Source organism: Aspergillus ibericus (genome assembly GCF_003184845.1).
Source record: "Aspergillus ibericus CBS 121593 unplaced genomic scaffold BO80scaffold_5, whole genome shotgun sequence".
NCBI lineage: Eukaryota > Fungi > Ascomycota > Eurotiomycetes > Eurotiales > Aspergillaceae > Aspergillus > Aspergillus ibericus.
Window position 1 is genome coordinate 823,124 of NW_020292103.1, and position 23,369 is coordinate 846,492.

General features: G+C 51.1%; 8 protein-coding genes and 1 non-coding gene across 9 annotated transcripts; 5 read left to right on the forward strand and 4 right to left on the reverse strand.

Moving 5' to 3' along the window:
• Nucleotides 1-147: 147 nt before the first annotated feature.
• BO80DRAFT_209476 (uncharacterized protein) lies at nucleotides 148-563 on the forward strand. Its single transcript, XM_025714294.1, has one exon. The coding sequence runs from the start codon at nucleotides 237-239 to the stop codon at nucleotides 483-485; it is 249 nt and encodes an 82-aa protein (XP_025579143.1). The 5' UTR covers nucleotides 148-236; the 3' UTR covers nucleotides 486-563.
• Nucleotides 480-4,154, reverse strand: BO80DRAFT_374331 (DNA-directed DNA polymerase delta POL3). Its single transcript, XM_025716593.1, has 3 exons — nucleotides 3,647-4,154; nucleotides 1,409-3,594; nucleotides 480-1,359 (listed from the first exon to the last, which is right to left on the reverse strand). Exons 1-3 carry the CDS (start codon nucleotides 4,016-4,018, stop codon nucleotides 621-623), a joined length of 3,297 nt encoding a protein of 1,098 aa, XP_025579144.1. The 5' UTR covers nucleotides 4,019-4,154; the 3' UTR covers nucleotides 480-620.
• A 788-nt stretch (nucleotides 4,155-4,942) lies between these two features.
• Nucleotides 4,943-6,728, reverse strand: BO80DRAFT_209535 (polysaccharide lyase family 1 protein). Its single transcript, XM_025714296.1, has 3 exons — nucleotides 5,977-6,728; nucleotides 5,843-5,927; nucleotides 4,943-5,793 (listed from the first exon to the last, which is right to left on the reverse strand). Exons 1-3 carry the CDS (start codon nucleotides 6,596-6,598, stop codon nucleotides 5,013-5,015), a joined length of 1,488 nt encoding a protein of 495 aa, XP_025579145.1. The 5' UTR covers nucleotides 6,599-6,728; the 3' UTR covers nucleotides 4,943-5,012.
• A 1,891-nt stretch (nucleotides 6,729-8,619) lies between these two features.
• Nucleotides 8,620-9,681, forward strand: zrfA (high-affinity Zn(2+) transporter ZRT1; the record flags this gene model as incomplete). Its single annotated transcript, XM_025715382.1, has 2 exons — nucleotides 8,620-9,123; nucleotides 9,184-9,681. 2 exons carry the CDS (start codon nucleotides 8,620-8,622, stop codon nucleotides 9,679-9,681), a joined length of 1,002 nt encoding a protein of 333 aa, XP_025579146.1.
• Nucleotides 9,682-9,876: 195 nt separating this feature from the next.
• BO80DRAFT_209530 (uncharacterized protein) lies at nucleotides 9,877-11,382 on the forward strand. The gene has a single exon (XM_025714295.1). The coding sequence runs from the start codon at nucleotides 10,073-10,075 to the stop codon at nucleotides 11,012-11,014; it is 942 nt and encodes a 313-aa protein (XP_025579147.1). The 5' UTR covers nucleotides 9,877-10,072; the 3' UTR covers nucleotides 11,015-11,382.
• Nucleotides 11,383-16,515: 5,133 nt separating this feature from the next.
• BO80DRAFT_346701 (dihydroxyphthalate decarboxylase) lies at nucleotides 16,516-17,532 on the reverse strand (the record flags this gene model as incomplete). Its single annotated transcript, XM_025715381.1, has 1 exon — nucleotides 16,516-17,532. One exon carries the CDS (start codon nucleotides 17,530-17,532, stop codon nucleotides 16,516-16,518), a length of 1,017 nt encoding a protein of 338 aa, XP_025579148.1.
• Nucleotides 17,533-18,048: 516 nt separating this feature from the next.
• On the reverse strand, nucleotides 18,049-19,609 carry BO80DRAFT_346898 (Zn(II)2Cys6 transcription factor; the record flags this gene model as incomplete). Its single annotated transcript, XM_025715393.1, has 2 exons — nucleotides 18,049-19,465; nucleotides 19,527-19,609. The coding sequence occupies 2 exons, from the start codon at nucleotides 19,607-19,609 to the stop codon at nucleotides 18,049-18,051; spliced, it is 1,500 nt and encodes a 499-aa protein (XP_025579149.1).
• A 1,032-nt stretch (nucleotides 19,610-20,641) lies between these two features.
• Nucleotides 20,642-20,715, forward strand: BO80DRAFT_t46. The gene has a single exon. It is a non-coding gene; the product is annotated as a tRNA-Val (tRNA).
• Nucleotides 20,716-20,824: 109 nt separating this feature from the next.
• On the forward strand, nucleotides 20,825-22,443 carry BO80DRAFT_499571 (isopenicillin N synthase family dioxygenase). The gene is made up of 6 exons (XM_025724195.1): nucleotides 20,825-21,237; nucleotides 21,286-21,393; nucleotides 21,447-21,860; nucleotides 21,919-22,055; nucleotides 22,102-22,273; nucleotides 22,322-22,443. The coding sequence occupies exons 1-6, from the start codon at nucleotides 21,088-21,090 to the stop codon at nucleotides 22,388-22,390; spliced, it is 1,050 nt and encodes a 349-aa protein (XP_025579150.1). The 5' UTR covers nucleotides 20,825-21,087; the 3' UTR covers nucleotides 22,391-22,443.
• Nucleotides 22,444-23,369: the final 926 nt, after the last annotated feature.

Consider the following 23,369-nt stretch of genomic DNA (forward strand, 5'->3'; position numbering starts at 1 on the left):
ACAGCCACTACCTCCGTCCTCTAGAAGACATGCCAGATCATACCTTGACCCTTAGCGCAAGCCACGTAGTGTAACCCAAGATCTACAACAAGATATAACTGGCTATCAGCCAGCCAGCCACGGTAAGTAGCGAACAAGGATCCCTTTGTCCCTGGCGAATCCTTCTGTGACTTGGTATGTTGCAACTTGCACTGCCTCTACGCTAGCCTTCAGACCCTGGTTTGAGCTGGCTTGGTATGAGGCTCTGTGCGACTTGTTGGTTGGGTGGGGTACCGTTCCGGTTTCTTTCAGTGCAGGGTAGGATTGCTAGTTGCTACGTCGTTCTATCAGCCGCGGTTGTGGGGTCTCTCTTCGCTGAGTTGGGTACCTGTGTTGTCATCTTGGGTGATCACTTCTCTAGATCGAGTGAGTTGGTGTGTTGGATTGACATCCACGATGTCGCTTGCTACACTCGATTGAAAAGAGGTACACTTGTGAAAAAGTAAGTTGGATTATCCTTACAGAAACTGCTAATATCATTCAATTCGACTCCTGCAATCGCCCAAGACGCCATCAGACAAACCCAAGCATCACCCACGTACAAATACAAACTGCTAGATCATACCCAAGATATCAAGTCGTTACCATGCACCAGCGTCAAAATCAAATCGAGACAGTTCTTTTTGCGCATCCTCTACGTCTTTCTTCGCTTTCATCCGCATGTAGAAGATCGGACAGTCCCGGGAAGAGCAGATGACTTCGCAATGTAAACTGCCCTGGCATCGTTGACATTGCGTCCAGAGTCGACCGAAGCGGACCTCTAGGTCGGATACTTTGGTCAAGGACTTGGTGTAGAGCTCTCCGAGGCGAGGACGGCAGTAGGCACACACGGCTCCTTCGGCCTCTTCTTTTCCGGACAAGGGCTTCTTGCATCCCAGGCAGGTTTGCGTCTTCTTGGCGAACTTCATCAGTCCACCCATGGTCGGGGCCGCCACGGCAATGGAACGGGTGTGTTCACCCGTGAGCAGCTGGCTGGCTTTCTTCTCGCCGAGAATGGGCTCGAAGATACGACCGAGAGGGTTGGCAAGTTGGTTGTCGAGGTAGTATTTGGTATCAATGGGGATGTTGTTCTCCAGAACATAGATGGGATCCTCGGACCGTTCGTAGTTCTTGGATCCTCCGGCACCTTTGACAATGACATACGCCACACGGTCGCCCAGCGTGGGAGCCGAACCGGCGTCACGCTTCCTCATACGCTCGGCAAGCTCGACGTGTGCCTGCTTGGCGCTATAGGCCTCCTTGGAAAGGGCCTTGGTGATCACAAGTTTCGACATGTCGATTTTGTTCTGCAGCAGGTCGGAAATGGTATCTTTGACATAGCTGCGGGAAGTCAGTATGAAGCAACCAGAGGCACTTGGAAGGAACTTACTCTTGTGCTCCTTCAATGTCTCGGTCAATCAGGATTCTCTGCAAGACGGTCTCGATAACGTTCTGGACCAGCAGGCAGTTATCGCGACGGACGGTCTCGATACCTTTGGTGTCCATCTTGTCGTATTTCTTCGGGTTCGTCCAATATAGACCGGCGTATCGCTTCTTGTTGATGAGAAGGTAGGGGAAGTACACCTTCTCGAACTCGAGTTTGATCGGCTTCAAGAACTTCGATGAGACGTACTCAGAAGCCTCTTGTCCAAGCTTCATAGCCTCCTCCAAATCGGTAACACCAAACTTGACCATGACCGAGTCAGTATCACCGTAGATGACCTTGGCATCATGGGAATATCCGTTGGCAATGGTATATCTGGCTTCTACTTCCTGTTTGGTCTTCTCGATCATCTGTCGTCCATAACTGGTCGTACTACTTGCGATAGGCAAGCAGGGTAGCTTTCCAACGGTCGCACCTGTGAGACCGTAAACACTGTTGGCACTGATCTTCAAAGCAAGCTGTCTTCCGTTCAAGACAGCCTTCTTGAACGGATCCGTCTCAATGGCGAGCTCCTTCTTCGCCCGTTTTCGGGCGCTGAGAAGTTCTTCCAGAATCTGTGACAGCAGGCCTTTGCGGACATTGGCGGTACAGAACATGTCGCCATTTGGCGTCACAATGTAATCCTCGTCCTTCTTGAGCTTCAGCCTCTCGACACTGTTCTTGTTGAGCAGGGTCGTGTAGCACAAGTTATGGGCCTGAATAATTGAAGGGTATAGCGATGCGAAATCGAGTGTGGCGATCGGGACGCCGTAGTAGCCCCTGATCGGCTCGATAACCGTTGCACCTTCGTAGTCTTGTTCGTCGGTGGATTTCATGTTCGGGATCACTAGTTGTTGCTCTAGAGCCTTGCGGAACAGCTGACTGATGAATTTGACTTGCTGGCCTCGCGACAACAAAAAGTTGAAAGGCACACCCGTCACTCTTGCCATCTCGGTGTAGTTAACCAGACACATCAGCTTATCCATGAGTCGCTGCGGCAGATATGCATCCTTCAAACAGTAGACAGCTAAACGACGCCTAGAATCGGGTGTCCCGTTGTACAGCTCCGTGATCATCGTGTGATGGACATCCTCCTTCTGTTCGCCCAGGAATTCGTAAGAAACCGAGTTCAGGGTATAACTTCGCAGGTGGTAGTCTCGCTGCACCAACTGGAGCAGATCAAGTTGAATGCGACCGTTGGTGTTTGTGGACTTGGTGTCACGATTTCCCATTTGTTTGCTAGAGAAACTGGTTTCTTTGCTCTGCGACATCATACCATTCAATCTGGTCCAGTATGGAAACCCCGTGCATTTCAGATGCTTAGCGCGGTCCAGAAGATACGGGAAATCGAAATTGGCAATGTTGTAACCGATGATGACATCCGGATCGACCTTTGCCACAAAATCACGCCACGCCATGAGCATCTTCGATTCGTCCTGGAATTCTAGAATCTGGGTGTTGACGATCAGACTGCATGTATCCAAAACAAAAACGTTTCGGATGAACGGCTTGGACTCTCCGTATCGAGTCACAACATTGGCGATTTGAATGACTGGATCCTGATTCGGTTCGGGGAAGATGCCCTTACGCCCGGCGCACTCGATATCGAAAGACAAGATGCGGAGCGGGGCCATCTTGGCCCATTCCCCGTTGGGTGCATGGGAAATGAGGTCGCGGTAGTCGATACTGGCCTCGATCTGACAGTTCGACGCCTTCTCCTGGTTCTGTAACAGGCGGTATTTCCCCGCCTTGGCTTCCACCCAGGACATGCCCGAGATGCCCGTATCGATCATGAATCGGAGGAGATATTGGATGCTGTCGAATGTGAGAATCCCGGCATCCGAGTTATTCCAGAGACCCTTGTAGTTCAGACTTTGGGCGCCGCCACTCTCCAATGCGCCCCGGACCTTGCTGATGAATTTGGGATCTGTGACCGTAATCTTGAGGTAGTAGCTTTTCTGGTTGCCCTGGAATCCGTAGATGTTTTCTCGCATCGTTATCTGGACCGACTGGATCACAGGCTGGTACTGGCCGAGTCGGCTTTCCAAAAAGCCTCGGTAGGGTTCGCAATCTTCTTTGGTGAAATTCACAGGGGCAGCAATGTAGAGGTAATGTTGGAAGCCGGTAACATGGAGGAGGACGGATTGACCTGCCTAGGAGAGCATTAGAGCGTGTCTAGATTTGTGAGAAGAAACGCGCGCCTACCTCGGTGACACCGAACAGTCGAACAGCAGCCTTGCCCATGATCTGTCCCTCTTCGGCGTCAATCTGCTGGAAACAGATATTCTCCTTCGCTGGGTCGAATACCCCAAGGGGCGGTCGTTCCCATTGTTGATCCTTCTCGGAATTGCTATCCTTCAACTCGTTGATGTCCTGAGTCAATTTCTCCAACACTTCCTCCTCGAACTGACTCTTCTGGGGCTGGCCCGACCCAGGGACTCGACGCTGGCTACTGGAGGCCGCATTGTCGATCTTGCGCTTCTTGAGGGCATTGGTATCCTTCACGGCGCCGCGGGGGTTATGGTTTGTTGCATCACCCAGAACCCGCTTCTGGGGCGTGGCGACGGCTTCAGGCATGGCGAATGTTCATAGACAAGAAGCAGAGGGATTTCGGTTCATCTGAGGACGGACCGGAGCAAGCTAGATCGTGGAGGGATCGCGGGTCGACATTCGGGGGAATCTCACCAGGGACGATGGCAGGCGCGGGAAACTGCGCTCCCCGGACCAGGTCGTGTTTCGTTCGCGCAGACGTGACGCTCCACGCGTTGAGTGCTCACGTGATGCTGGGCCCCGGCTCCACTGTTGTAGATCTTGCATAAAGATGACTGAGAATATCCAGGCAACTCGACAGTTCAACTTTTGCCTTTTTTTTTATTCGATCCTGAGGATCTCGGGGATGAATGCCGTGTCTTCGAGTCGCCCACTGAATGACGTCATGCCGTATTGGCAGCTTCTCGAGTCAATTCACTGGTAGCTCTGCAAAGCCATATGCGTGACAAATACTCTATATTGAGCATATTTGATCGCAACTGTTCTTCGGGCTATCATTGCTATCCCGTGGCATCTACTAACGGCAGCTAGTGTGGATACAAATCAGGATTGACAGCGCCGGAATAGATTCCTACAATTCTACTCTTATCACAATGCAATTCCATTCGGAATGGCCACCTGACTGGACCAGAACAGTTAGCCCATCAGGTGATAAGCCGGTCGCACAGTTTCAAGCACTGGAAAAAGAACATGCTTAGAACTTCTCAGTCGCATTTCAAGATCAAAGACGAACGACTTCTTTCTACTGGTTTAAATATGCCACATTTGCTTGAAGGACTAATCATGGGACCCATCGCCAGGTCTGTGTCTACTACAGCCAGAAAAATCCAGTTTGAGATGGCCCGAGGAATGAGGGGAGCCCGTCTGGAAGGAATATATTGACTAATAAGGCTCTATAGAAATCTGGCAAGATGCCGGTGATGTACAAAGAAGATAAAGATCTAGGGGCTTCACAAAGTCCCTAACTGCTTCAGCGACAAGCATGAAGGACACGGATGCGTCTTTTCACTTCACAAACAGCTTAGAAACCGAAGCCACCGAAGCTACCCTGGGAGCCATGGCCATGGCCCTTGTGGTGGTGGGGCTTACCACCAGTGGCCTGAGGAGCCGGAGCACCAGAGCCCTGAACAGGAGCGCCAAGTCCCTGGAAAGGCTCATCCGCGGGAGGTCCAGTGGGAGCTGGAACGTTGGTGCTGACCTTTCTCCAGGACCAGGAGCGCTGGCTGGGGACGGCAGAGGCACCGGGGCCAGCCTGCGAGTAGGCCGGCACGAAAGGAGCACCATCCTCGGGGCCGGCACGCTTGGCGACGGCCGAGGTGGCGACCGCGGCAACAGTGCTGGAGGAACCAGATCCGTTGTTGAGCTTGCCAATACCGGCGTTGGAGAGAACATAGGCGACAACCTTGCTCGCAGACCTCACGGTGATGTCGGACTCGCCCGAGGGCCAGCTGCTGAGAACGGAGCTGTCGCTACCGGAAAGGGTACCGGAGCTGATCAAGGTGTTGGCGACACAGGTGCGACCCAGGGCCTTGGTGCAGGTGGAAGCATCGCTGGAGTTCACGGCGAAAACAGCACCCGGGTTGCTGTCGGCCAGGAGAGGAGTGTTGACATCGACCATCACATTACCCTCGATCAGGGCACGGGTGTTCTCGCCAACGTCAAAGGCATGGCCGGTGTTGTTGTACCAGTAGTTGTTGTATGCGTGCCAGAAGCTGTTGAACTCCAACTTGGGGGACCGACCAGAGGTGTGGTGGATGTAGTTGTTGGCGAAGGTGACCTGGTCGTTGTGGCCGTATCCAAGACTGACAAGGTTAGATGGTGCCGACAAATATGAGGAAGGAGGGAACTGACACAGTCCAGTAGTGGTGACCATTGCAGGTGGCAGACCAGCTGGTCTGGCCATCAAATTCGCTGTTGGAGATGGTCACATGGTGGCCTGCAAATCATCAGTACCGGACTTTATCTGATACAGTGTGAAGACATACTGGGCTCATATCCGGCGACAAACATCTGACGACCAATGAGGTTAATTTTCACGTGGTCAATCCAGACGTTGTTGGTACCGTCCAGGGTGATAGCATCACCACCCCAGATGTACTGGGGGTTAAGCTCGGTGATGTGGATGTTTTGAATGATAATGTTGCTGACACCGTTGACCAGACGCAGGCCCTTGCCGCGAAGGACACCAGAGCTCCCCACGCCGACAATGGACTTGTTAGAGGCAACCTCCAGGCCCTCGATACCAGCGTTGTCGTACGTGCATGTGGTGGTGGGATAGCTACCGCACCAGTCGGAGCCATTCTGCTTGACCGCGTTCTGGCCAGAGCTGCCACAGGTGTTGGAAGACGGAACGCAGCATTCACAGTCGGTGCACTTGCCCTCACTGCCCAGGAAGTTGAACTCCTTGTCGATGAGGATGACACGGGGGGTGCTATCCGATAGCCAGGACGTCAGCTCGCTGATGTCGCTGGGCGCAGCGGGGGTAGCATCACCACCACCCGTAGTGCCGCTTGCAAAGCCGAAAGCTGTGCCAGTGACGCCTTGCGCCGCCTGAGCAGAGGCGCTGAGCAAGGCAGTTGCCGTCAGAAGATGACGAAGGAGGGTCATTGCAACGAGCCTCAGCACCGAATACCAAGAAATTGAAGTATCGGATGCGAAAGGAAGGACTGAACCAGCAGCTCTCACGAAAGAAAGGCGTCAAGCTAACTGTGGGAATGAAAAGAGCGTGGAATTGGAGTCGTGATGATAGCTGATTCGTACCATGTCAATGGATGTTATATAGTTGACGACTCAAAGAACTTGCTGTGTCGGTCCCGGCGGCCTGCATGGACGGGAAGTGGAAGCAAATATGGAAACGGCCATGTCAATCATGGCGGAGCGCGTCGCAGATTGATAACGGATCGAATGGTGAAACTCCCAGACGGGACAAACTCAAGCCAGCTGGCTCGACGCTTTTGTCCCGTCCGCCGATCGTGCAACGGCTTGAGTCGTGTCAGCGAGGCCAAGCCTGGCCATGCACGGTACGCCCAGCACAGTCTCCAGATCGTCCGAGACATTGACGATCTTCCATTGCACTTTTGACTCAGATTGACGTGTTGAAGGTGGAAAAACATTACCAGCGATCGTCAAAATAGGCTCCACACTTAATTGACCCCAGCCGATCGTCATGAACTCCTATTCAAACTTGTCCAAACGGCTACTGGTTCGTGGCTTCATAGCATGCCGTGCTATAGCTTTATCGTTCCGTGTGCCGGGGGGAAGGCTCCGCTCTGCTTGTCTCTGCATCGGCCAGATTAATCGACGCGGGATCGCTGACGAGGGCTGCTCCACAACCCGTCTCTGGCGATGCAGTGGATGAAGTGTAGCCATCAGGCCACACTTTAAAGCTGGCATCTTGGATCGGACAGAGGTTCCACTTCCAATGTAGTAAGAGTTATTTGTCGGTCAGAACTTCTTGTGTATATTAACCTCACTCCACCCCATTGAAAACCGGGAATCCTCCTCCACTCGTCATCTCCAACCCGCACTTGAAATTAACTCTGAGGACCTGACAGCGTGGAAAGCCAATTGGCGATTGCCTGACCCTGACACTGACGCAAAGATCGTCTTGCTGTTCCAGATACTTCGGCCGTGTCTCACCCAGATATACCTGCCGCTTGACTTTGGTACACCTTGCCTTGAGGGACCTTCGAAGAGACAGAAGAGACCGGGTTGAATGGGAGCAATGAAGATCTCCATTAGTGTGGACGTCAACATACCCTTGAGGCTCAGGCGTTTAATCCGCTCACCGATGGTGCAAACAAATGAGTTGGGTGCCATTTTGTTAGTCAGACTGCGACTCAAAGCATGGATGCGTCTCGGACTTTATTATCAGTCTCATCAATGGCAGATATGCTGAAGGTCACAGCCACCAGTTTGACACGGTGGTGCTGCAAGACCGTAGTAGACACTGAAGGCATGTCATGCAGACATTATCCAGTGCACACGCGCTCAAATGGTCATTTGCGAGGTTAACAATGTGGTCGGAATGAGGGCTTCTCATTCGAGGAGGTGACAGCAGGTACTTTGATGAGTCAACTTGGCCTCCAAATAGTTACCATTTCTTACGTCCATGTTTTGCAGCGGATTGTCCGTGCTTCCATGAACTGGGCTAATCAGGTATCCCATTCATTGAATGCTTTTCATCATCCTGCCTCGTACTTTGGCTGTTCTCCCACTCTATGGCCATCGCAGCACAGAGTTCGTTAAACTCAGTGACTGCACCATCAAGTCGAATACGATAGCTTTTTGCCCTTGGCTGCTAATGGCGGACCTGGATGCGTCACCTTTCAACATGCGGCTTACTAGCTCCAGTCACTTGGCATCAAACAAGGCATCTAGTCAGCATGCGAGAGCCTTTCAAGTGATCAGCTGCAAAGTACTGGGGTCTTATTGGCTTGAGCTCCTACTTGGAGTCCTGGTGCGCTGCCTGGCCAGAGAGCATGCAAGGATAGTCACAGGGCCAAGCATGGCGTAGGGAGGGACCCTGTGGCCAGGCTGATCTTTGCTGATGTTCCCCAAGGTACCCCGGGGCCGGGTATATCAACATGTCGATCCTCCGCATAAGGACAAGGCACTCACCAGACAACATGGCGTCGTTCGATCCAACCAACGTGAATTTGAATACGGCCAGCGTGGAGGACATCTACTGTTATTTGCAGCTGTCCGAAAATGACTACAATGGACACCTAGGCGCGCGTATCTCATCCATCTTTGTGATCCTGATCACCTCCTCGGCAGCCACACTTTTTCCCGTGGTGGCTAAGCGAATTCCGCGATGGAATATTCCGTATCCTGTCTATCTCTTTGCCCGATATTTCGGCACGGGTGTCATTGTCGCCACCGCATTCATTCATCTGTTGGATCCCGCGTACGAGAGTATCGGCACTACTACCTGTGTGGGCGTGTCCGGACACTGGGCAGACTATTCCTGGTGTGCGGCCATTGTCCTTGCGTCGGTCATCATGGTCTTCCTGATGGACGTGGCATCGGAGGTGTACGTCGAGCGCATATACGGCGTAGAAAGAGACCACGACGCGACCGACCGTTTTCTGGTCCAAGCCCAGCTCATTCAAAGCGATGACGAAACTACGGTTAGCGGTGATTCTGGTGGCCGCAAGCAGCCCGAGTCTCAAGAGACCATATCCCTTGAGTCTGAGCGTTCATTCCGCAAGGACATTGCCGCCTTTCTGATTCTAGAATTCGGTATCATCTTCCATTCTGTGATCATCGGGCTCAATCTGGGAGTCACCGGCGATGAGTTCACCACCCTCTACCCGGTATTGGTTTTCCACCAGGCGTTTGAGGGGCTTGGGATCGGGGCTCGAATGTCTGCACTTCGTTTTGGCCGACATCAATTGCTGCCGTGGATTCTTTGCATGGCGTATGGTCTCACGACGCCGATTGCGATCGCCATCGGACTGGGGGTGCGCACGACGTATAACTCGGGATCCAAGACGGCGAACATTGTGCAGGGAGTGTTGAATGCCATTTCGGCCGGAATTCTGATCTACAGCGGACTGGTGGAATTACTAGCGCGCGACTTTCTGTTTGACCCGGATCGGACAAAGCGACGGTCGCATTTGCTGGGGATGCTCTTGTGCGTATTGCTGGGGGCGGGCATCATGGCGTTGATAGGGAAATGGGCCTGAGGTAATAATAGGAAAGGGGAAGAATGGATGAATGAATGGGCAAGGGACCTTGGCGGAGATCCCTGGCCGTAAGTTACCCGTAATGTCGGTATGACTGCAATACATTTCCACCATGCATGGTTTTTGCATTACCGCATCACTTGGCTGTAGCGTCCATCCTTCCTGTTGTGGTGGCTCAGCCTGCAGCAGAGGCAGCAGCCTGCGGTCGGTATAAAGGGTCTCGCGCGTCATCATCACCGCTCTTCCCCAACCATCCATCATGCTGGTCGAGGTGACCATGGAGCATTTTACCCCAGCATCCTCACATTTTCCAAGAACTGAGCATACATAGACCAAGCCATTTTCATCACCCGATCTCTACTTCAGACAGTCTGTTGCTGTCGCAACCGCCATGGGGAAGCCCAAGCTAACCCCCGAGACCTTCAACTTCATCGAACTTGTTCAGCAAACCTACGACGACTCCCGCATCATCGTTGCCGTCTGCCTGGTCTCCTGGATCGTGGGCCGTCTCGATCTCGGACTCACCTGGTTGCTTTTCGTCCTGGCAATATGTCGAACCTACGCCGTGGTCTCGCTGACCCGAGTGCAGCGCATCATCCGCGACGAATGCCGACGATACCACGCCCGCAAAATACTTTCCCGTGGGGAGACGGTGGATTGGGCGAATGGGGTCCTCCAGCGGTTCTGGCACATGTACCAGGGGCCGATCTGCGACCATATCGTTCGCTATGTGAACAACGGGCTCGCACGGCGAACGACCTCGGAGAATGGGGGCGTTGCCCAGAAAGTGGTGATTCAGTCGTTGGAGTTGATCGACCTGCCTCTCCGCTTTACCCGGGTTTTTGTCCACCACAAACCGTGTTCGCCGAATCTGATCGTCGAAGGCCAGTTCCAGGTGAACCTGGCACCGCATCCTTCGCACCACCACCTGATCGAGAGCTCCGGACATCCTCTGATCGATCTTACGATTGTACACGATAAAAACGCCCGCGATCCTCATAACCGCACTCATGATCTGGCGGTGCAAGTGCGTCAGTTTACAAGCACAGGATCGCTGCGCGTTGAGCTAGACTTGGAAGGCGACCAGCCGGCTCTGCTTCAACCGCAGGTCGACCTCCAGGAGCACCCCAAGATGGACTGCACGATCAAATCGATCAGTCAGCATCATTTTCCACTGCATTTTGCGCACCAAGTGGACTGGCGGCGAGTGGTGGAAATGCAGCTGCGGGAGGGGCTTGGGTGGGCGTTTCATCGGCCACTACCGCTGCCTTTCACGCTGGGAGAGCGGTGGGTGTTCCGGGCGATGACGTGGTGGTGGCATGCTGTGAACTAGCAGGATTGGTCGCAGAAATGGGGACAGAAATGGGGGCAGGGATGAGACGCAATAAAGCGCCGGTCATAAATATAGTCCTCGGCGCAGCGCCTTCATTGGGTGCGGGCGGCCCGGTGGGGGCCCCCTATAGGGCTGAGTGGGCGGCCAACCAGGGGAAGCCAAATGGTGTTGCCTTGGTATTGCAAATACCATCCACAGCGTACTATTTACAGACAGGAGGTAGGGCTACGGAATGTTCCGAACACATGCCGGTCTTCCTTTCTATTTGTAATAATTAGATTCCCATTCTTGGCTGTGGCTTTTCAGTTATTTGGCTCGATTCCGTGAGAGCTGGGTAATGGGTAAATTTTCTTCCATCATCAGATTCTGCACCTGTACAGTACTCCGGATGGAGTAAACTACAACTGACCAGGGTAGTGCTCCGCTGACGTCTGTCTCAAAATTTGAACTGCCGCATGACCGTTGACACTACTCTGGCCAGTGACGCTATCAACCCCGCACCAGAAGGCCAGCTGAGGTGGCAGTGGTTCTATGCCCTGCAGCACCAGCCTACCCGGGTATCCGAGCCCTCTAATTATCCGAGTTGAACCGTGTGCAATGCCTTGTTTGACTCAACAGGCCTAGTGGCTGGTAGATTGTATTAACTTGGACTAGGGGGCATGTCACCAAGATGAGGGATTACCTGATCTAAGTTAATAATCAATCTTCCTCGAAAATAATATTCAGCTAATTCTCGAATGGAATTTCAAGTGACTATATCAGTGACTGATTCTATTAACCATTTCGCATCTTGTAAACATGTTTTAATTCTCTATTTTTCTCTCTTCCTACCTTTATATCGTCTGTTAAATCCTGATAAATCAGCATCTCTACTGGCAAATCCAGCAGAACTCCCATTAGTCTCTCATCATCATCTAGAAAAAAAAAACCAGCATTGCTATTCTCATTGATACCAGCAGCAAGTACTTCAGGATTATTATGAACGGCTCTGCTCCATCAGAAGATACAGTATCTGGCATAAAATGGATCCCTCCTGAGCATGATTCAGCGCATCAAGGAGGATTGTCTTTCCCAGAATAGTCCAGCATAGCACGGCACCAACACTACTACCCGAACTTAAGAGCGACCACGGCAAACTGGCTACGGAACCACAATACCGCCCAGTGAGAGGCTTCCTCTAGACAGACAGGTATATATCCCTCTCTCGATACGACCGCTGCAATCTCTACACCCTTATACCCACGTCCTTAGAACGACAGCCATATCCAATAACATCCCAACGAGTATGCTATCTATCAGCATACTCCACGATATCCGGCGCTAATCAGGACGCTAGGACAATTCTCTTCCTACAAAGTATCCATATCATTCCAGGATACAAAGGTGAATTCTAGACAAGAACTGGAACAAGCTTGATGAAATCAGATGAACATTTCGATTCGACCTCAAGGTTGGAACTCTAAACTGCGATTTAGAACCCTTTCGGGATGGTGTCAGATAGGTACTTTATACCTACCTGCAGACCCTACAATCGGTATAACATTTTACTCCGAGAATAAACAAACGACTCCGTCGAAGAAGGATGACGTGGGAAATTCGTGGGAACCTCGGGGAGATATGTAAAATCCCCTCCTCGCCATACCCAAGAACATGAATCTAAGCATAAAAGGCTTCATCACGAAAAATCCACTACAGCGAGGTTAGAAAAAAGCTTCTTGACAAATGCAAATCAACTTATTTTTATCATTCAATTATTGTGTAATGAGGCAACGCGCAAGGGACCAGGTGACAATCTAATTGTCTTGACTTGTTGTGTCTGTTCTATTCTGTGCGCTGTTATCTCCTGGATCGAGTTAGTTGGTGCAGATCATGGTCTATTCTTGCATTGATACCTGTTAGCTACGTCTACAGAAATGGATGGTATTTCGATACCAGGTCTGATTCTCGGAGAAAGGAGCAGTCAGACGATATACTCATGAACAAGGAGAGAGTTGAAGTGAGAGTGTTCAAATGCCTCCTTTCCTAACCTCATGGTTCAATTGAGAGCAGGGCAGCGTGTCTCGCTTGAGTATATACAAGACTCCAGGTGAACAAAGCGCAGACCAAAAATTCAATTGCGGATAAAGGTATCGTTGTCTCATCTTCCGAGCCTGATGATATACCTCGGATCTTCTTATCTGACATGGAGGAATCAATTCTCGAGCATGTACCTGCTGTCATATGAGCATACATCAACTTCAGTGACATCATCTTAACATTGGATGTGCAAGGAACTCTCATGCAAGAGGTAGTCAGCATCAACGCTGCGATCATTCGGATTGATATGGTATGGTTTGTTACGGTTGCAAATACAGATGGGATATAACCTACATTGCAATATTTAAAACAATGGATGCTGTTCGCAAAACCGCCATGCGGTATTTCTGACTTGAATGGAACTGGGTATTCTACCCGAAAGGATGAACAGGATCGGCATTCACTCATGAAAGATAATCTATACCATATCTCATGACGCAACTGACTCTGCCCGGACGAGACTGTTTACAGGGCAGGTTATTGATCACTCAATACGAAGCTCATCTGACCAGGTCAGATCAAATAATTGTTGGGATAAGACCTATGCTGATCGAAAGTTCTAGCCATCGAGGTGATTACAATGAATCCCTCGCCATTCCATGGGTAAGGAAATGGCTATGACATGAGGTCTGCTACGCATCCCATCGAACTACCATGGGTGCTCACAGATTCTAGAGACAGGAATATCCAGAGGCTGGATGATGACTTGGGAAGCTGTATAGAATCACCACAACCATCCATCGAAAGAACCTACCTGTTGGTTCTTCTTGAGACGCAATAGATGTCAGCCGTTGACTAGATCACCTCTGCCTATTGACAAGCACGACATGGTCACTCCAGTATTCGACTCGGCAAATGCTAGGAGACAGAGGTCTGCCACCCCCTGCAGAACAAGTCTGACCAGCTAAGATGTCCAGTTTACGCCAACCTACTCGTCCCTCACAGCACACAGGGGCATCGGGACCATGACTCCATCATCTTCCTGAATTCTCAAAGTCCCTCGTATTAGTGAAGACGTTCAATTGTCGAAGGCACTTACGCATTGGCCACGGCCTTAATGCCCCAGAAAGGCCATTTTGTATAATTTATGAGAGCTTCGCTAGGGGCCTAGTTCGATAGATGCTCCGATCAGTCGTTTCGGATTGTTCGTCATTCGGATCTGGCCTAATCACTTCTAATGAAAATATCCAGGATTACAATGGTATACCGGTGATGTTGGATATCTATTTGGGCTATCGCTTGCAGGTGTTTGATCGGAATGTAGGAACGAATACTATCTGCCAATAGCCAGCTCTTTATCGAAGAGGGAAAAAATCGATAAGAGTATAGCTAGCTAGAAATATCTAGAAAAATTCTCTAATTCTACCATATTATCAAAGATATCTAAAGTACTATTTAGTTAATCTAATCATCAAACATAGCCCATTTTGATCACATTAGTAGACTAGACCCAACCCAGGCAGTCACCACACCACGATGCCACGCCTTGACTGTTTCGTATGATCAGTTCTGCAAGTAACTTCCTGGACACATCTGCGTCGGAGATCCAGACCTCATGAAAGAATAGTATTTAGGTGCTTTTGTCACATCATATGAAAGAATTTCGAATATGAGAAATCTTTAGCAGACATAAGTTAGATCTGGGATCTTGGTCTAGTTCCTAAGTACAACACGAAAATTAATCGTTCCACCACCACATCAGCAGCATGCCTGCCCTTCATGTTACTAACATGAAGGAGTGCAGCAAAGTGTCGGGCGGTTGTTGAATACCAAGATATAGTGATATATTTTTCTACCTTAGAATTTGGGATCGGTCGTCATGAGAGAAATGGACTTACTCCACTTTGTAGATACGAGGAGTGCTATGATGTGGTGTGGGAGTATCGTTGGGTTTTTCATTGGATCGCGGGATTCAGCCACGCTGCTGATTCACCTCGGGTCATTGGTGCTCTAGATGAACATTTTGAATAATAATGGGCCATATTCGTTAGAACTGATGATATTTTCCATGTGTGGACGACATAAAACCACCTCAGCTGTATCAATGAGACTCGGATTTCTCAGGTGAAGACTCCAACTTGAACATTCTAGGCACAGACTTGAATATTTTTTGACGTGATGTGTCCAGACTAGAACATTGTGATTGAAGCCATGACCCCGACCAAAGCCTCAAGACACCATGGAAGTTTAGTATCTTGTACATCTTCTTTGTTGATAGAATAATGCTCGCCTTAGATACAACCACGTGTCAAGCATGAACCCAATGCTTGCGGAGACTGTCCATGAATCGAGACTTGAGATCTCTACCACAATCGTAAAGATGTGAGGACTCTAGCTCTGCTCGTGTCACTGGTGGTGAGGGAGTTGACAAACTGGAACTGATCTTCGTTGTTCCCCAGAGCCGTTCGAAGTGCCAAGTCGAAGTCGCATTGAAAACGAGGGCGGGAACATTCCTTTCTAAATAAATTCTTTGTCTTGATCGAAGACACTTCAATATCTGGTCTTGGTTGGGAGACTGGCGTGGCCCTCTTTTAGCTTGAATTCGTAGATTCTGTGAAAGATTCCCGTGTCGTATGGCGACAATATGTTGAGCCCGACCCTTCTTAATGATGTAGGTCGTTGTCCGGGTTTATTCTTTCAAGTATTCCATGAGACCAAACCCTGCAAAAGACTCATGTTGGAACATGTCTGATACAGAATCCTGTGGTATGGAAACATCCGAGTTTCAAATCTTGCAGTACGATGACTCTTCCCATCCATAGGATATAGTAATGAAGACGGTTCTTTGAATTCTGAAGCCCGCTTGGTATGTTGACCGATTGTCCGACACCATGAAAGGATACACTATCCAGCATATATAGTCCCCAGTCTGGGTTCGATCATCGGTTATGGACTGTCCCATCTCTATATTGTGCTGCCCATTGCTGCGTTGTCCGCGCCGTGTGTACCTAGCTCGTCCTCGACATCATCGGCTTTGACTGGGCTTCGGAAATGTGGCAGTTTTTTTGGACTTCTTGCTCAGGAGTCATTAATTTGATGGATATTGCCTCTGCTCACTGTACTGCTTACCGCTTCAGCCTGGGGGAAGACCCCAGAATAGATTTAGACTGTACATAGTATAGGTTTGAACTGGAACTTGAGGTGGATTCAGGCTGTAGGTCTGAACAAAAACTACATCGACAGGTGCTGACAAGCTCTTTGGGAGTCCTTGATGAAGTCTTTTAGCGATTTGGGAGCTGTGGACTGAGCCGTTCAATCTCTCTAGTCTTGATTTAAATGCTTTAAATGCATCGTAATGCCTTGGGTAGGGGCTTCTCCTCTTACTACTATGTACGGTGTACTATGTAAGGTGGAATGATGCTTAGAGTAGAATCCGAATGATGGGTGGGATCAGTCTCTAGTACTATGTAGCCAACTGGATGGATCTAATGAAGGACAAATGGCGCCTCCTGCACCGGAGCAAACAATTCATCCACCGTCACCACGCGCTCAATCATCCCCTGCTCATACAGATACTGCACCAGCGCTTCCAACGTCTTGCGATTCGTCTCAATCCCATAGGGCCAACAATCCTCCCCAAATACCTCGACCGTTTCCTCCAACGCCTCCCGCAGCCAGGGCAACATACACCGAATCATCCCCGGCATATACGTCCGTTTCCGCACTAACTCCTTGGACTCATTCAGCGCCTGGAACAAGCTTGTCGCCACCCACTTCTGTTTCTCATACACCTCCCGTCGGATCGCCACCAGATGCATAATCGGGAAGATGCCCGTCTTTCGATAATACGACTTCTCCGCTTCCTTGTAATGCGGAAATAATCGCTGAATCTGCGGCGACTGCTCATTGTCCCATAAACACGCCGGCACCTCCGCCCCGATCGTCGCATCAATCTCCCCCTCCACCAGTAACTGATTCAATGACTTGCCGCTCTCATTCTTCTCAATCCGGGCCAACGGCCCATCATCCCCGACCCGCCGAATCAACACCGACGGCTTCCCATGCGCCCCCGGCGCGTCCATCCGCCCTTCCACCCAGGTTATACTGCCCAAATCGACCCCATATTCATGCATCAGCAGTCCCCGAATCCACACCGCCGCTGTCATTGTATACAGCTGCACGCCGACACGCTTCCCCGCGAGATCTGCCGGCGATTTGATCCGATCCGTATTCACCACGATATACCCGTGCCGAAACGTTCGGAGCGGAAACGCCGGCACGGCAGTAAACGTCCGGTCGCCGGCCACGTAGCGCGTGATGAACTCGCTGCTGGAGAGCTCCGAGGCGTCGAATTCCCCGTTGCGCACCATGCGATCGAACACGTCGCGCGGGTGTTGCACTTCCACGAAATTGAGGTCCAGGCCGGCGGGGCGGATCTCGCCGGTCGCTAGAGGGACCATCCGGTCGTAGCAGGGGGCCGCGAAGGAGAATGGAATGGGCATGGTGGGGTGGTAGATGGTGTGTAGGATGCGAGAATTGCTAGGTGAGGGGGGGACGATCGTCTTATATGACATAGGGTACAGTCCGACTCCGCAACACCGAGCCAACAATGATCACCGAGCAAATGGCAGTAAAGTGTGGACAGCACAAAACGCCCTAACGACGGCAGACGAAGCCAAGCTCCGTCGCTCCAACTCAGCCAGAGGGGCGGGTGGAGAGCGAGCCCCTCGGCTTTAGCTTAGCACGATTGCACCGGGCCAGAATTTATCCGCCAGGGGAAAGGAGGCGTGGTTGATGTGGGATGCTTTTGTGCTCGTCATTTGTAAAGATGCATCTGACACCGGTTATCGGCTCACCAGGTCGATTGGGATAAGCCCGGCCAAATCGGATCGGGTTTCATGAGTGACCTCGGACATCTCGGAGATGTCAGGATCAAGGATCGATGATGAGGTGATCATTCAATCTGGCAATCCTTTAATATAATAAGTAACGCTGATGTCTAAGCTCGCTATTTCACCTCATATACACCCCTGCAGGAGGTCGGACAATTTCACTATTGGAATCGTGGGCTGGACACTGCCATTCCTCATGGACTTGATCGAGTCGAATAGAAAGCCTTCGTCTTTCTTGGTCATCCGCACGATCGAGTTGGCAATTTTCTGATTGGGAAAGTCCCTCTGGAGCGCCCGGAATGCCATCATCGCCGCCACGACGGAATTGTGCAGCCCCTCATAATGCGGCCAGGCTCGCAGGAGATAGATCGCCCGCAAGCGAATCCCTGCGTCCGGGCACCGTGTGGCCACCAGGTACACATTGGCGATTAAAAGGTGATCCATGACCATGCCTGACAGCTTCCGGAATTGGTCGAACTTGTCCTCATGGGCCTGCAGCACAGCAAGGAAATCTGGAATAAAATGCTCGGGAACTGGGCCATGGATGAACAGCATCTTGAGAGCCAGGGTGTGGCCAATATAGTTCCGTTTAACAATGTCTGCGCCCCGGCGCTCTTTTTCGCTCAGCTTGTGATAGTGTCGCTCGTAGAAGAGCTTGAAGTGCTCGTCAAACTGGGCGAGGCCCCTAAGTAGGCGTCCCTGGGTCAAATAGAGTGACTCGTAGTTGGTCTCGGAAAGGATCAGGCTCCGGGAAAAAAGGGGAATCCCCTGTTCCATCACATTTGCCAGAGCCTCTTGTACCTGGCTCAGGCTAGTGAATCCCCCTGAAGGGGCCTGGAACAGATGTGACGACGAGTTCGGCTCCTGCTCCAAACGCAAGATGGGATCACCGGTGCCATACAGCGAGGCCTGGACATCCAAGCGCCGGAATACCGCCAGTAAGGCCGGTGCAACCTCTGACTCAAGCTGGTTGTGGTCCTCGAGCTCTTTTAGTATACGAAGACCACTACGCAGATGCGCAAGTGCACAATCCCAACGTCCCAGGAGCACCTCGGATATTACGAAGAGCAGACAGCATACGAGAATCACTTGACGCAGCTGGGGATCCTGGGAGGCGTGACGTTCATTTAGGAGTCTCATGGTCCGCGTGGCCTCCCGGAGAGAAAAGTAATACCCTTGACTGCGACGGTGTGCCCCTTCCGATAGCTGCATTTCATGCGCCTCCGACTCTTGCTGCGCGGCGCTCAACATGTTTACCGCATGGAACACAGCCGGGTCGGCTCGGGACATCTGCAGGACCAGCTGCTGCCAGAGTGGCGAGTCGAAAAAAACGGTCAGGTTCGCAACAGTGTGGTGCTGAAAGTACGAGAAGCATCGATGTTCGTCCGCGGTCATGGACCAGCCTATGCGGGTGCCCATGTCCCACAGGCCTGTGCCGGCTTTTCGGGGCAACCGGTACGTATCAAGCCCCTCACATTGCCAATTGGCAGCGATGCAGTTCTTACATCGCCCTGGGGTTTCGTCGCACTTAATTCGCCGGATGCTGGGCATCGGTCATCTCGTCAGTACTGCAGATTTCTCCTCAATCCCGCAGTGTCCCTTACCGGCAGGTTCGACACCCCGTTCTAGATCGTTTCCCACTCACTTTCTTACGTCTTAGGGTTAGAGTTAATTGGATATGTGCCATCTTGGTCAGGACCCGAGACGCTGTGATCTGGTATGGTTTTGGGCCGGGGAGGAAAGAAGTTACCATCCAGTGCGGCTCTGGGTTCAAATGCGACCAAGGGGACCAGGATTAAGCCCAGGCTCTAGGCTAACCCCAGTTGTCGCCCCGGCGGTTACCGATGGCCGACTAGCAGCCGGTGGGGGCTGGCTTGGTCCAAGAGTGATCATGTGATACATCAGTCAGTCCCCCAACAATCAGATCAACCTGTGTATCCTGTACTCCGTAGTGAGACTTTATCGTTCGAGGACATTTCTTTCTCCAAAGTCTGACCGAGCTATGCCTTTGATTTCGCTCAGGCCATCCCTAGGGTGTTTCGAAGAGCACAAGCCAGATGGCTTAGCTGTCTAGGCCCTGGATAGTCTGGTGGGACTAGCATGACTGATTCTACTGCAGGTGTGACCACGTCTGCCGTGGCAGGCTGACAGGATTCGTGCGAGCAATACTTGATCACTGGCAACAAAAATGAGCTGGACTAGCAAGGCCCTGGCAGAATCGAATAATCTCGATTGTAACTTGCAAAATGGTGGAGCCTTAACTATGGTAACGGTCTCACGTCAGCACACCCGAGGGGGTGGAGCAGTGTATATCCAGTTGCGGACTCAAGTCAGTCATGGGGTCTTTGGGTTTATTTCCTGTTTGGAGCTGGGGTGATGGGATGGGTTAGTAGCTGATCACAGAGACAACGCGGGGACGGGGTGTGGTTACCACCGAACATATATATCCCCACCACTGGAACGCGTGGACCCCTGGATTGGACCCTCTGGGTGGGAGACATTGAATGAGACGTGAAAAGAGGATAACGCGAGACCCAAGTAGTCCCTAATATAGTACACCGATGATTTCTGATGACATGGATTGATACGGTGATGTTGGTAGAGGGGGATGGCGTTACGAAAATAAGCCACAAACGGTGCGATCATCTAGACTGTCGATGGGTTACCCTTTTTCTTTTTGGAATATATTGCATAAAACCTAAGAAGTTCTCCAACAATTGGCCGGATGGTGTAGTTGGTTATCACGTATCGTTAACACCGATAAGGTCCTGGGATCGAGCCCCAGTCTGGTCATTCTTTTTTGATTTTGCCACGACCGGTTCCTTCTTCCTCCATGTACGATCCCCATCCTTATCCGTAATTTGGCTCTCTGCTCTGGATCTCCCTTGCTGCCTTTGTTTTGCCCCCTGTTTTTCTTCTTTTTCTTGCTCTGCCTTTTACAAGATGATTAAGACCAAAAGGGTGGATGCCATGGCACCCTATCGAACCTCTTCTCCGTGCTCTCGGCCGCGATAAGGCCCCGCGCGGGGTGATAAGCCTTCCAGAGATAGCAATGGTAGCAATGGAATGACGGTGCACTCGCTGCATTCCACGTCACTCTCACTCTCAGGAACACTTCATTCAACTTATCCCTGATTAAACTCCTCATACCTAGAGTTGACGCAAATGGCATCTCACAGCTCGCTACCAGGCGAGTTCGATCGAATCCCCATTATCGACCTCTCCACCTTAAAAAGTCCGCTGCTCAAGGAGCGCAAACAGCTGGCAAAAGAGATATTCAACGCCTGCACCGAGGTTGGATTCTTCTACATCAAGGTAGCTACGCCAAAGTACTTTGAGTTCCAGATAGCTCACTACTCGTAGAATCATGGGATCGCCGAAGACCTCATCGCTTCTCTTCATGAGATGGCGCATCGGTTCTTCACGCTCTCGGACGAGCACAAGCTGGAATACTATATCGGAAAGTCAAAGGCATACAACCTTACACCTAGCCTACGCAGTTGACTGTTCGCTAATTCAGCCAGAAATATCGCGGTTTCATGCCCCTCTTCTCGGAGCAACCCACTGGCACGGATACCACCCCCCATCCGGACCCCTCACTCGGAGCCTTCTCCGAATCCTTCGATATCGGATACGAGATAGCAGCAGATCCCCAGAAAAGCCGGAATGACGTTCTTCCTCCTGACACATATAACCTCTATGGAGACAATCAGTGGCCGGGTGAGGATGTCCCTGGCTTTCGTGAGGTCTATCTTCGATACTTTGCCGAGGCGTTGACCTTATGTCGGGGGTTGATACGAATATTTGCGCTAGCCCTTGATCTACCAGAGGACTTCTTTGACCCGATGGTAACGTACCCCGGGGCGACGTCGAGAATGCTGCATTACCCGCGTCAGCCAGTTACGAATGAGGTGAAAATCGGGCTTGGGGAGCACACGGTAGGTAGACCACAAGGGCGCAGCTTGATATGTGCTGACACTATTGGCGTACCAATAGGACTATGAGTGCTTCACCATCCTGTCACAAGATCAGGTCCCCGCACTGCAGGTCCTCAACGCTCGACAAGAATGGATTCTGGCGCCGCCCATTCCAGGGACGTTGGTCGTGAATATTTCAGATTGCCTGTCCATCTGGTATGAATGATGCCCTTGGATGTAGAGAGGTGATTGACGTCTGTAGGACGAACAAGCGGTTCATATCCACAATTCATCGTGTGACCAACCTTGCTGGACAGGAGCGATATACCATCCCGTTCTTCTTTGGCGTGAACTATGACACGACCGTGTCGGTGCTGCCGAACTGCATTTCCGAGGACAGACCTGCGTGTAAAAAGTCATTTAAAGCCGGACAGGTGAGTTAGGAGACCTAATATTCGGTGCAGCAAAAGCTGACATTATAGTGGGTGCGCCACCAATTGACGACGGCCTATGTTGGGTACGGGCCGGAGCCGTCTGTTGAGAATAACTGAGGGCATGTCGGCAGGGGCTAGATCAGATCTTTAGGAATGATATTGAAGACGGGAGTAAGTCTAAACTGCTATTCTTAATTTTTTGCCCGGGATAATCCCCGGGCACGGATCCATTGTTTAGACATTGGGAATAGTCCTGGTCGCGTACCTACCTCACCGCATATCCTGAACCCACTAGGATATTATTAGTACACCAGGGCAGCCCAAACACTTGCAGCGATAAGGATTGGTTCAGTAAATCGCTCCCTCGGAGCAAGCGTCGGATGCCTGTGCTGCCTCCAAAGATAAATGGACCCTGATCGGTGAATGGCTGCATTCTGGGAATAACCTTTCGCCAGCAACAGGCAGCAAGACATTCGGCTTTCCGCCCAGTGTCATGCTGCTAGACGGATGGGTATGCCACTTAATAGCAAACCTCAAACTTGGGTTCTGCTCAGCCTCAGCACGATCTCATCAGAAAAAGCAACCACCGGCAAAAGCAATTCCATCAATTTCGACGTAAACGGGACGAGTGTGTAGGCAGGCCATCATAAGAGAATCCGTGCTCAGAGGCTACCGTACCCCTGGATCAGAGATCGACAATCAGCTGGTTGCCGCAGCTCGCGCCGTTGGCCTACTGCATGCTGCAGACTTGATCTCGGGTGTGAGCAATATGTTCCCCTGCCTTACTATGGCATCACAAAGTGGTATGATAAATGCCCCAGAAAATGTGGATACTTGTGCTGGGGACTTCCACATAACATGGTCCAAGTTGACTCTTGTTGTGAGAATCAAAATGTTCATGTTGAAACAACCGCACCAAGTATACGCTACGACAATCCTTACAAGCACGCAATCGGAAATTGCTTTTTTGGATTATCTTGTGCATGACTGCCGATCTCCACGGCGCTGAGTGGGATGATCAACTCCGCGGGTACTTCGGGTTTGATAGGAGGTGCCCGACATCATGATATCTAGCCTGGAATGTCCCACATGCTGG

Excerpts from the sequence above, each read along its gene's own strand:
- BO80DRAFT_209530 (XM_025714295.1), top strand. The coding sequence starts at position 10,073 with ATGGGGAAGCCCAAGCTAACCCCCGAGACCTTCAACTTCATCGAACTT.
- BO80DRAFT_209535 (XM_025714296.1), bottom strand. The coding sequence starts at position 6,598 with ATGACCCTCCTTCGTCATCTTCTGACGGCAACTGCCTTGCTCAGCGCC. Across the intron at positions 5,928-5,976 it reads TGTCGCCGGATATGAGCCCA|GCCACCATGTGACCATCTCC; the intron begins GTATGTCTTCAC and ends GATGATTTGCAG. Across the intron at positions 5,794-5,842 it reads GGTCACCACTACTGGACTGT|TCTTGGATACGGCCACAACG; the intron begins GTCAGTTCCCTC and ends TAACCTTGTCAG.
- BO80DRAFT_499571 (XM_025724195.1), top strand. The coding sequence starts at position 21,088 with ATGGCATCTCACAGCTCGCTACCAGGCGAGTTCGATCGAATCCCCATT. Across the intron at positions 22,056-22,101 it reads TCAGATTGCCTGTCCATCTG|GACGAACAAGCGGTTCATAT; the intron begins GTATGAATGATG and ends TGACGTCTGTAG. Across the intron at positions 22,274-22,321 it reads AGTCATTTAAAGCCGGACAG|TGGGTGCGCCACCAATTGAC; the intron begins GTGAGTTAGGAG and ends CTGACATTATAG.
- BO80DRAFT_374331 (XM_025716593.1), bottom strand. The coding sequence starts at position 4,018 with ATGCCTGAAGCCGTCGCCACGCCCCAGAAGCGGGTTCTGGGTGATGCA. Across the intron at positions 3,595-3,646 it reads GACTGTTCGGTGTCACCGAG|GCAGGTCAATCCGTCCTCCT; the intron begins GTAGGCGCGCGT and ends ATGCTCTCCTAG. Across the intron at positions 1,360-1,408 it reads GACATTGAAGGAGCACAAGA|CTATGTCAAAGATACCATTT; the intron begins GTAAGTTCCTTC and ends GACTTCCCGCAG.
- BO80DRAFT_209476 (XM_025714294.1), top strand. The coding sequence starts at position 237 with ATGAGGCTCTGTGCGACTTGTTGGTTGGGTGGGGTACCGTTCCGGTTT.